Source organism: Sceloporus occidentalis, unplaced genomic scaffold (genome assembly GCF_023333645.1).
Source record: "Sceloporus occidentalis isolate IW3139 unplaced genomic scaffold, rSceOcc1.0.p SCAF_4, whole genome shotgun sequence".
In the NCBI taxonomy this organism is placed as follows: Eukaryota; Metazoa; Chordata; class Lepidosauria; order Squamata; family Phrynosomatidae; genus Sceloporus; species Sceloporus occidentalis.
The window spans coordinates 85,306,011-85,318,130 of NW_028316984.1; the positions used below are offsets into that span (position 1 = coordinate 85,306,011).

At 40.3% G+C, this 12,120-nt stretch overlaps 1 protein-coding gene across 2 annotated transcripts in view; it reads left to right on the plus strand.

The window, feature by feature from the left end:
* The window catches only part of LOC149314227 (membrane-spanning 4-domains subfamily A member 12-like), a 34,564-nt gene that overhangs the window by 8,916 nt on the left and 13,528 nt on the right, over nucleotides 1-12,120 (plus strand). For both annotated transcript variants that reach the window (XM_089520689.1, XM_089520688.1), the window contains one exon: nucleotides 11,810-11,866. In XM_089520689.1, the coding sequence (XP_089376815.1) occupies nucleotides 11,810-11,866 (57 nt within the window). The remainder of the gene's footprint in view (nucleotides 1-11,809; nucleotides 11,867-12,120) is intronic.

The following is a 12,120-nucleotide window of genomic DNA, read 5'->3' on the forward strand; positions in this document are numbered from 1 at the left end:
GAGAACAAAACTGCACTCCCCGCCCTGTGACAGCCCTTTAGATATTTAAAAAATGCAATCATGTCACCCCTCAGTTTTCTATGATGTACTACATGTCCCAAAATATGTTCTATCCCTATATTACATTGCAGTGTTGTTATGAGTTTTTTCTCTGAGCATTAGCTCAACATAAAATATGTCCCAAGTCAGAAAGAATACAAGTCATTCTGAACTTTCTGACTGCTTCTTCATTTGTTTAAAGGAGCTCTGCCTTCCCGCCAAACACAGCTATAGTAATACTTTGTTTTTTTCTCCTGTTGCTTTCTTTGGGCAATCATAACTTCATTCCATTGTTCTTGAGCCAGGACACAAATATTTACCATCTTTGATTAATGATCTCAATACCTATTTATTTTTCTTTGATAAGGGCTGTGAACCTGTTGGCACACTGGCAGAACAAGAATCTCTGCTAATATACTTAAACTAGTGCTTGGAGGGAGCAACAGCATTTTCTTCTGGGGGGGGGGCACAAGGAAATTTGAGGCCCCTGCAGCTTCACCTGCTTCCCTGGCCGCTGATTGGCTATGAGGTTGCACCTGAGTTCCATCCAGCTGTCTTTGCAGAATTGGAAAAACAGAAGCATCCATCACACAGGCTCCTAGACAAGAGTGGAATCTGTTTCTTCCTTCTTTACTGCATCTAGACAATGTCCAGACAAATCCTCATGGCTTATTAGGCTGTGCAAAGGTGCATTTGGAGCCTTCAGCTGCCTTTGTGCATCTGGAGCAAAAGCCTTGTGTAAGGAGGTACTCAATACCTCTATTGCAATGTCTTTGAAAGTACTAACAGGTTTCCAGCTAAGGTCTGTACTCCAAAAGGTCATAAATGTTAGCCTTGCTGGATTCACTTACTTTTCTGAGTAACCATAATTTATATAAACTGCACCCAGGACAATCCCTGGAATCCATTACAGTAATCAAGAGGGAGGGAATCACAAGATCCAAAATGCTTTGTGTGGTCATGTCAACCACTACTTTTCCTTCCAAGTAACAAGCCAGATAGCAAGTGCAAATGCCCAGAGGTTACGAGGCCTCAGGTATACTTTTTACAGAGAGGTAATGTGGTATAGTGGTTAGAGTACTTAGATTTGGGAGATGTGAGTTATAGTCCTCAATGGAACATACAATTTACTGGGTGACCATAGGCCAGTCACTCTTTCTCCACTTAACCATAAGGTTATTATGAGGTTAAGCTAGGGAAGAGGAGAGCTATGTGCATGGTCTTGAACTCATTGGAAGCAGGGCAAGAGGGTAGGATGTGTCTATTTCTGTTTTGACCTTGATTCCTCAGGCAGGAACAGCTAAGCATAATCTTTGCACTCTAGTAGGCAAAGTTCTACTTTTTCTGCTCATCATCTAATGTAGATAACAGATCTTCTTCCACTGTTCCTCCATAATGCAGTTCTTCTGCTAGGTGCAATTCAGGCTTGAAGAGACTTTCCCAAGCAGAAGGACATCTTATGGGAAACTGAGGTACAGAAGGAAAGTTATGACTTGTTGGCCAGGCTAATGGCCACAAACACTTTTGGAATCAAAGTAGCCAGAACTTTGTTGATTCCAGCTGTTAGGATAATACATCCTATCATTGTATAACCTGCCTGTCAGCCCATCTGCTAAGGGAACTCATGAGATGACAGTAAATGGACACAAGCTACTATATGTTTCTTTGCCATCTGAGAATGAGGCAGTGATGTTAGGACACTAGAAGGGCAAGCCCCAGGATGCCTCAGCCCCCAAGATTCTTTAAGGAGACCTCCAAAGTTGGGGAAGTTCCACTCCTGCCAGTCAACACATGCTTGTCTGGATGGGGCAAAGTGCTTCAGGAAGCCTACACTAAGCTCAGAGTAGTTTGAAAATTGGCTGAACAGCCAGGATAAAAATGGCAGCTCCCCTAGCCTTTTACAGCTGGCAAATGGAGTCTAGATAAGTCTGGAATCTGTGCTTCTTCTAAACCAAGCTCTTATCTAGATTCAAAAATATAATCAACAAACTGTTTACCACTAGCAATGAACAAATTTCTTACATTACTTTTGAACATGCTAGACCACAACCAGACAAGGCAGAGCTTTTAGGTCTCATGGGTCAGTTGTCTGCATGTTAACTGAGAATGAGAAAATCCCAGGGTAGATAGAATTCAGTACAGGCTACACATATCATATTTGCAGCCTCTGTTAGGATTTCTGAAGATGTGGTTGGGTACTTGCCCACTATTAATGTGCCAGCACTGAGTTGTCTGTCTGTTACATTAGTATTTTAGAGCCTGTCAGAACTGATTAGAAGAGAATTAAAACTGAAGTATTATGATAGACACGGATCAAACTCAGTTTGCAAATGCCATAGAAATAAGATGGAAACAGAAAGTCCAATATATCACTGATATTTTAAAAAGAAGATATTCCATCCCATGTGCAATGCTTCTGTTCTTCTTACAATAGTATTTTCTGAATATTGGTCTCAAGAACGTATTCACAGAATCAAGAATTCTTGCACAGAATTCTGTCAGCTGATAAAATGTTAAAATGTAGTGTCAGAGTGCACAAGTACATTTAAGAAACACCTGCTGCAGTCCATCTATATGTTACTCAAAACGTGAAGCATTCAGCTACATCTGTTTTTTCTTAAAATAATTACAAGTATAAGGGTGCGTGTAAATATTATTTTGACTGTAGTGTATGGCAAAGTGAGATATATCCTGCACTTTGTAGCCATGATTGAAACGGATTCCTTCCATGCATGACTAGGAAGTTTTTTAAAAAGTTCCCATTAATGTACTCCATTGGATGTAGCTCCTAGCTACATGGGATGAGCTGATATCTACTCTGATCATGTTTGGGGAACATCCTGAGATGTGTTGGAAGATTACATAATGAGGGGCTTTTTTGACATCAGGAAAATTGGGTCAAGCCTAGGCAGAGATGTATGTATAAAGCTGAGCAGATTTAGTGAAGTGGAGTGGCTAGCAGACTGAACTGCAAATCAGGCTGTTTCTGGTTTGAATCTCATCTCTTCCATGAACGTAATAAATGGCCTTAGGCAAGCCAGTCACTGTCCTCTGATCTGCAATATTGTATTACCTTTGTTGTTATTAACTGTCCTTGCGTCAGTCTTGACCAATAGCAGCCCTGTTGATTATAAGGTTATAAAGATTACAACTAGGTAATGCATATGTAGCCAGTCAGTGGTGTGTGATGACTTCCATGTCAAATGCTTTGCTATTTATTAACACTGACAGAGTCCCAGTCTGTCTATAGCAGAGTGAAATATGTGCTTCTGTTAATCTTTGTGTTACAATTTTAAAAAATCTTTTGTTTAAAATTTCATATTCAGAGCTTTGCAGAATATTTGTTAATAAGCATTTCCCACACAGAAACCGTGACAAAGCAAAACTGTGAGAAGATAAGAGGTCATGTAACTATGTAGTGTGAAAGAGCCCAAGGGAAATTGTAATGACACACAAACCCCAGTGGGTGCTTAAGCCCACTATACAAGGTAAAATAAGACAGACATCACTCTCGGGGTAATACCTCTGCTAGCCACCTGCAGTGTGACACAACAGGGTCCCATATTTCATACTCAAAGTTCTCTCTGCTTGTAAGCTGCTTCACTAGTGCAGAGTTAGAATGTCTGGGCCACTTTGGTAGAACCATTCGATCCTTATAGGAAACCAGGTTTGGTAGCATCTAGAGAATACAGTCTGCCCTTTCTTTATGCAGGGGATCCGTTCCAGACTCCCCCGCGTAAAGTGAATTCCGCCTATTTAAATGAATGGGGCTCGTGCATGCATCCCATTATTCCCTATGGGATGTGCCACCCCTTCTCCCAGTGTATGCTGAAAACTGCAGAAGGCACGCCCGCGTATGACGCAGGCGCACTGTCTGTAATGTGCATCTTAGCTTGTCCAGTCAGCTTTTCCTTAGCTTAGAAAAGGTTGCTTTTTAGATCACAGCTACTCAGATGCCCCGAGGGGATTCTGGGAACTGTAGTTACCAAAAAGTAATGCTTCCAAGTTCAGATTCTGTTTCATGAGAAGGGAAATGCTTCCTAAAAAGGGAGCTGTTTCTTCTTTTCCCTTTTCCTAAGAAGTAATTGTTCTCTGGGATTTGTGGACATCTTTGCTGAGAGTTGTCATATTAATAATTAACTGAAGAAGTGGAGTGTAAACATGTGATTAGCCAATGCTAGCACCAACCTGCAGGCAAAGAGCAAGCACACAGTCCAGTCAGGGTCCATGTTGAGATACCATCTGGTCTGGCCACTGCAGGACTGACTTCAAGCTGGTATGTTCCATATGTCCTCTCTACAGTGCATGGGATGATGATGCCAGTACACCATCACCACCATACAGCTCTGCCTCGGCCCTACCTGTCAGTTTACTACTTTAATCAGCAACACTTTACCATGTGTTAGGAGCATTTTATGCTGCAGCCCTAAGCATTGTAAAAGTAAATCCCATTCTGGACATCTATTGGGCCAGTCACACTATGAAATAAGCCAGTGTGGAAACTGAGTTATTTCAAGGTCGTTCATATGGGCACTGAGTAGAATTTTTCGGGGGTGGGGTGAGGGGACTGGCAAACCCCCCATGTAACCCAGTCCTATTGGAACTGGGGATTTTAGCGCATCTTTTCAAAAGAACCAGTCTTTTTTTACCAGCCACAAATGGGAACTTGCTGTTGATTCAGTTTGGTGCACAGGAAGGGGGGGTGTTCATGTGCAGGGGGTGGGTCATGCCCACCCCTTTGCTCTCACCCTGCCAGCTAAGCACCATTGTTTTTCCCCTTTGGTACTAAAAGCAGCTCCAGAAATGAAGTAGATTCAAACTTCCAGCGCTTTGGAAAGTGGTCTCTTTAAAGCGCAGCCTGCCTTTTTTTCTCTTCTGCCGGTGTCCCCTTATATGCACTGACGGCTGATACCCAGAGCTCACCACAGCCAGGGAGGGGGTTCTCCTGGGAACATCATTAGATGGTGTGCTTTAAAAAAAAATTGTCAGCTTATGCACATCTTGACTATTGTGTGGCCACAGTAGACAGTAGTTTAAATACTTGCGTCATCGATATAACAAAGGTACGCATCATTTCATTGGCAATTTTAAAAAATGAGAACAATCGAAATGTTGGCTCCTTTTCAGGAAATGCAAAGATTGGAGCCTTTATTTGGTTCTTTGCATATATTTACAATTAGGCCACATTTGAATGTTAACACATTTGACACATGGTTACTGCCAGCTTACATGGATCACACCACACCCCTCCAATCCCAGGCCATATAACATAAAATCATAGAAACATATGAAGTGACATGATGTTACCAATTTCTTCATTTCATGCAGCCACCAGTTAACTAATAGCGTGGTAGGAAAGTGCTGAGCATAATGATACTGCTTGTTTCTTTTATCAAATGTTATCAGGGAAACATGTGAGGACCTGTGGGTCAACAGTCATCAACATACCTGCTCCCTGTCCTAGTTTGGCAAGGGTAGTCCAGATTAATTCCCTGTCATCCCACTTTTTCAGATGCTTTTAAAACGACCCAGTTTCTTTCTTCCTCCCACTTTCACCCTTTGTCCTCACCTTATCTCAGTTGCTGCAAAGTGCAAAAGTAGTTTGCACTGAGTTAACTTAGCAGGGGGAGGCAGGAGATCATGCCCTTCCTTGTAGGCTCAGGCAAAGACAAACTGCTCCAGTCATTCCTAGTTTGTGTGTTCTTCCTCATTAATATTTTTGTCTTCTTGACCACATTGCTTTGCCACATGTCCTAGGTTTCATATGTGAAATGTTGATGGGTATGCCATCAGTGTACTTTCTATAATCGCTAGTTAATATTTTACAATTAAAAAGCAGCCCCTATTCTGAAAAGCATGGTTCATTTCTCTTTCATTTTTGCCCCACATTGTTTCACTCCATTCACTTCTTGCATATGTTTATCCACCCCACCTGGAAGCATGGGGCTGAAGGTATTGCTCCTTATTTTCTGCTGAATTATCTTGTACATCCCAGTAAACTGGTTGTAGGAGGGAGGGAGAGGAAATTTAGAGGGAAATTGTGAAACAGCTCATTTTGCAAAGCAGATGGGTGAGCTTCTGATAAAAACAATAATTAGCTTATTTAATAAGTTATAATATCAGTTTCAATAAACAAAAAGAAAGAGAAAAAACCATGGATGTCAGGAAAACACACTATAAGCAATAAAGAAAAGAAGAAAAACAAAAGGGAGATGGGAACAAACTAAGAATTATGAATGCAACTGTACAACAGCTTGTGTGGAAAGATAAAGAAAATTACTACAATGACCAATGCAGAGAAATAGAAGACAGCAACAAAAAGGGCAGAACAAGAGATCTATTTCACAAGATCCAGGAAATCAAAGGAAAATGCAAACCAAGGACTGGGATGCTCTATGACAATAAAAATAACATAATTCAAGACCAGGAGGGAATAAAAAGACATTGGATGCAATACATAGAAGAATTATACAAAAGAGATGAAAAAATGAAGGACACATGGAATGAAATGACATACGAAGATGAACCCCAAATTCTAAAAAGCGAGGTGAAAACTGCAGTAAGAGAAACAGTGAAAGACAAATAATCAAGAACAGATGATATTCCAATTGAATTGCTGCAATCCACATTGATAGAGTCAATCCTAGTGCTAACCAACTCAAGTGCTAACCAACATATGCCAACAGATATGGAAAACAAAACAATGGCCAACATATTGGAAGTGATCAATATACATTCCCATCCACAAAAAGGACTATAGCACTGATGTCCCATGCAAGCAAAATCATGCTGAAAATTCTGCAACATAGACGCCAACCATACATGGAGAGCAAAATCCCAGAGGTTAAAGAGGGATTCAGGAAAAGAAGAGGCACTAGGGACCACATTGCAAACATACGATGGCTAATGGAGGGCACTGGGGAATTCCAAAAGAAAATCAGCATGTGCTTTATAGACAATAGGAAAGCCTTTGACTGCATAGATCATGAAAGGTATGGAATGCCTGTAAAGACATGGGAGTGCCAACAAATCTGATAGTCCTGATGAGGGATTTGTACTCAGGACAAGAGGCTGCTGTCAGAACAGGACACGGAGAAATAGAATGGTTCCCAATTGGCAAAGGGGTCAGACAAGGCTGTATCTTTTCACCCTATCTGTTCAATTTGTATGCAGAACATATTATAAGAAAAGCAGGCTTGGACACAGAAGAAGGAGGAGTGGAAATAGGAGGAAGGAATATCAAGAATATAAGATATGCAGATGACATCTTTAGATCACGAAAGGCTATAGAATGCCCTTAAAGATGTGGCAGAAAACCTCACAGACTTGGAACACCAACTAAGGAAGAGCAAATAAGAAAGTGCAAAGGCAGGCTTTGAACATAAAGAAAACAAAAATAATAACCACTGAGGACCTTCACAAGTTCAACCCAGACAATGAAGAAATAGAAATAGTAAAAAAAAATAATCCCATATCTGAGATCAAACATTGGTAGAAATGGGGTCTGCAATCAGGAAATCAGAAGAAGATTAAGAATGAGAAGGGTGGCTATGAAAGAACTAGAAAAAAATTCTAAAATGCAAAGATATACAACTGAGCACAAACGTTAGAATCATACAAGCCATTGTATTCCCTGTTACCATCTATGGGTGTGAAAGCTGGATAATTAAGAAAGATGATAGGGCATTTGAGATGTGGTGCTGGAGAAGAGTGCTGAGGACTCACTCCATGGACAGTCAAAAGGACAAACAAATGGATCCTAGAGCAGATCAAGCCGGAAACCTCCCTGGAAGCCAAGATGACCAAACTGAGGCTGTCATTCTTCAGACACATCATGAGAAGAAAGGACTCATTGGAAAAGACAATAATGCTGGGAAAGGTGGATGGAAGTAGGAAGAGAGGAAGGCCACATGCTAGATGGGTGGACTCTATTAAGGGGGTCATGGGTATGGGGCTACAGGAATTAAGCAGAGCAGTGGAGGACAGAAGATTTTGGAGATGTCTCATCCATAGGGTCGCCATGAGTCGAGATCGACTCGGGGGCAGTTAACAACAACAAATTAAAAGTTATGTATTAATAAAACAATTAACAGAAAATTATTAAGTTATATTTGTGATGGCTACTCAGATGCAGTAGCAACATAAAGAAGAGAAACTGAGCCAATAATTAAAATGGGAAGTGTAGGTGAATAGAAAGTCATGGAAAGGGAAGAAACAGTACAAGAGTACTGACCAGATTATTTGTAGCAAAAGACTTTACAGCTGTAATGAACACCATGTGTTCACAACAGTTTATTGTTGTTGTTTTTAAAGGGAGAAAAGGGAATAGTAAATTGATGTAGATTATAGAATGTTGTCTAGGAACACCTTCTACCTACTCTTATAATTTTCTGTAGCAAATCATGCCAAGGGGGGGGGGGGGAGGGAATCACCAAAATGGATGTATCCTTATCTCACTTTGGGGAAACTGCATGCAGCAAATGCCATTTGGGGATGTGTGGGGTAAGGTGATATGGTGTACTACCTATGCTCATTCCTCTTACTGTTAGACACTGGTGGCCTTTTCTTTGCTGCTTCTATCCATTTCTTCCCCTCCTGTATAGGTTGCTGTTTGTATTCATCTGTCTTCCTTTCTGCATCTGCTTCATATCACTTACTAGCCTGATCAGTGATCTCAATCCATGCTCTAGTTTGATTTTCATTAGTTTCCTACTGACATTCCTCTGTAGTGCCTTATGTTTTCATTAGTGAGGCTTAAATTGTTCCTTGCTTAAATTACTATGAATATATGAATACAAAACCTAAATTCAGCAGATTACAAGTCATATTATAAATGCTTCTTTTTTCCTTTCCCACAATTAACCACAGGGCCAATTTGTGCCTTTCACGCTACACAATTATAGCAATATTTTCCACTTCAAAAGTGATAATATCCAATGGCATCCTGAGAGTTGCAGCTGAGGGAGGGGCCTTTAGAATTAATTCTCAGACTGGTGTCTCTGACTAAACTACAGGTCCCATGTTTCTACAGCATGCAGCCATGGCAGTTAATCATAATTCTATGGTTCTATGATTCTAAAGTGGAATCATAGCATTGTAATTATAGAATGTGAACAGGCTGCAGGTCTTTTAGAAAAGAGTCTTTTAAAATATGTCTGAGCCTCTTCTAGAGTTCCTTGCTCTTCAACCTTATAGGGCACCCAGGAATGTCTGACTCCCCCAGCCAGAGCTGAACGTGTCCTTATATTCTCTCCAGCTATTTTTTGGTAGAATTGTATCCCCTCAATCATCTCTAACTATGGAGTTTATCATACGGGGTGCAGAAATGGGATTTAAAATGGGAAAATCCCGCAAAAGTGGGATCATTTTCATATGACATCGCTCATTAACGTACATAAAAAGTGGACAAATCCCACAAAAGTGGGATTGTTTTCACATGATATCGGGGGCACTGAGCCCTGGTGGCGCAATGGGTAAATGCCTGTACTGCAGCCATTCACTCGAAACCACAAGGTTGCGAGTTCAAGACCAGCAAAAGGGCCCAAGCTCGACTCAGGCTTGCATCCTTCCGAGGTCGCTAAAATGAGTACCCAGACTGTTGGGGGCAAATTAGCTTACTTGCTAATTAGCTTACTTACTGTTCACCACTATGATCTTTGGAATAGCGGTATATAAATAAAACAAATTATTATTATTATTATTATTATTATTATTATTATTAATTTGGCATTAACCTACACAGAAAGTGGACAAAATCAGCTGCTTTTTACTTTTGGGATTATCCCAAAAGTAAAAAGTGGCCAATTTTGTCCACTTTCTGTACAGGATATCTTCACATCAGTGCTCAATGCCCCCAATGCGTCTGAAAACAATCCTGCTTTTGCAGGATTTTTCCAGGATTTAAATCCCATTTCTGCACAGGATTTAGTCACTTAGTGTCCTGTGTGATAAACTCCAATGACACAAGTTTCCGATTTGGAAAAAATGGCCACCAGAGTGACTTATGGGGCCTGAATTCAACATTGGAGGCAATGAGAAGCTATTTTGAGGGAAAAGTCTGTGCGATAAAATCAGCGTAATGTCCAAATTTGAGCCAAGAGGTAAATCAAGCACTGGAGGCAGTATGATAAAGTCCTTAAACATAATACTCACAAATAACTAATTGTAAATGTGCTTTTTTTGCACTTCACTCCGCCATGAAAAGGCAAAAATTTTGTTTGGTAGAGTCAGCATCTTGGTAACAATAAGCAACAATTTAAGATTTGGCAGCCCAATATTTAAGTTCTCTGGCCTTAGCCATGAATGAAAAGACAGACTTTTGTGCGCATGCCAGCTTCTATCGGTTAACCATTTTCATATTTATCCTTGTCCATAACATTACACATAATAAATGCATTTAACTTTTACCTCTGGTAATTACAGTTTTGTTATGGGCTATTTTCTGGGAAATTAAAATGGGAACCCACTGGTGTGTCCTACCAGGGTCTTGGCTGCTGAAGTAATGGTGGATTTGATTAAAAATGATCACATGCCTGTAAAGAATAACAAAGCACAAATATTATTTAAGCTTCACATATGAAAGCTTCCTTAACTGACATTTGCAAAGACACTTTCTCAAGGTCCATTGATTTCTCACACCTGATCAGGACTGCAACAAATGTTTACCTTTAAATTGTCAAAGACAAATTAGTGTTAAAAACACTCATCTCATTCTGTTATTAAATTATTAAAATACTTTTGTTCTCACTATTCTCACCCTCAATTGTTGTACTACCATTTGGTCTGATTTGTGCATGCTTACAAGCTCCCATGACCATCATCACATTAGATATTTCCTTCATGACACCATCAGTAAATAAATGGTATGGTTCCCACAGACATTTTGAGTCTGGGCAAATTGGGACTGAAGACTGAAAGTGGCAAACAACAATGAGAAGGATAATGGTGCAAGATATTGAAACATTAAATATATTCACTTAAGAAGTTGAACACTGCTGAAAGTGGAGGGCCTGGGACTGGATTGGACCCTTACAAGGCAGGATGTTTTGGCTCAGTCTTTAAATCATTCAGATCAAATACACTGCACACCATGGCAGCGAATCCATAGTGTCAGCATGGCTGAGACCAATCCCTTGAGCAATCAGATGCTTTGAGCAAACATGGCTTCAGAGCACAGAAGCAGCCTTAGACTGCTGCCACACTACAGAATTAATGCAGTTTGACACCACTTTAATTGTCATGGCTCCATCCTATGGAATCCTGGGATTTGTAGTTTGTTGTGGCACCAGAGCTCTCTGACAGAGAAGGCTAAATATCTCACAAAACTACAAATAACAGAGTTCCATAGCACTGAGCCATTACAGTTAAAGCAGGGCCAAACTTCATTAATTCTGCAGTATAGATGCAGCCTTAGTTCTGAGGCCCAGAATAGAAAACTGAAGACTTGAAGTAGAAGACAGAGATATTAATAAATGAGATCTGAGAACATGAACTGTGCCAAAAAATAAAATGATTTTTATGTGAAGGAAGTATGACCTCCTGGCTAGCTGCTGAGACACCTCACTGAATGGGGCCAAAACACAGTAATTTCTCTTTCTTGATCAAGATATTCTTTAAAAAAAAAAAAAAAACAGCCAGGGTGGTTCCAATCTTCCTCTTCATTTCTGTCATAGTTTTTTGTTTTTTTAGATAGATCCAGTGATAGTGGGAAGTGAGAGACTGTCTAAAATGTGGTTTATCAATGACATCCTTGTTTCCTTCCTCTGAACAGTTCATTGTTTCTGGATGCCTGTCCATTGGTGCTGAGAAGAGCCCGACAGAATGTGCTGTGAGTCAGCCTGATGTTGTTTTTCATCTAACTGCACTTTTAACTCTGATTACAGCAAAGCTAAACTATGCAGCAAATGCTTTACATATATGGGCTGTTATACCATCTAACTGTCGCAGTTTGGGAGGGACAGTTCTGATTAATCCTCTATTGTTTTGCTTTTACAGCTGCTTTTAAAATGCCAAGTTCCTCTCTCCTACTTCCATTTTCCCCTTTTGTTCATGGTTATTTCAGTTGGTGCAAACAGAGTTATA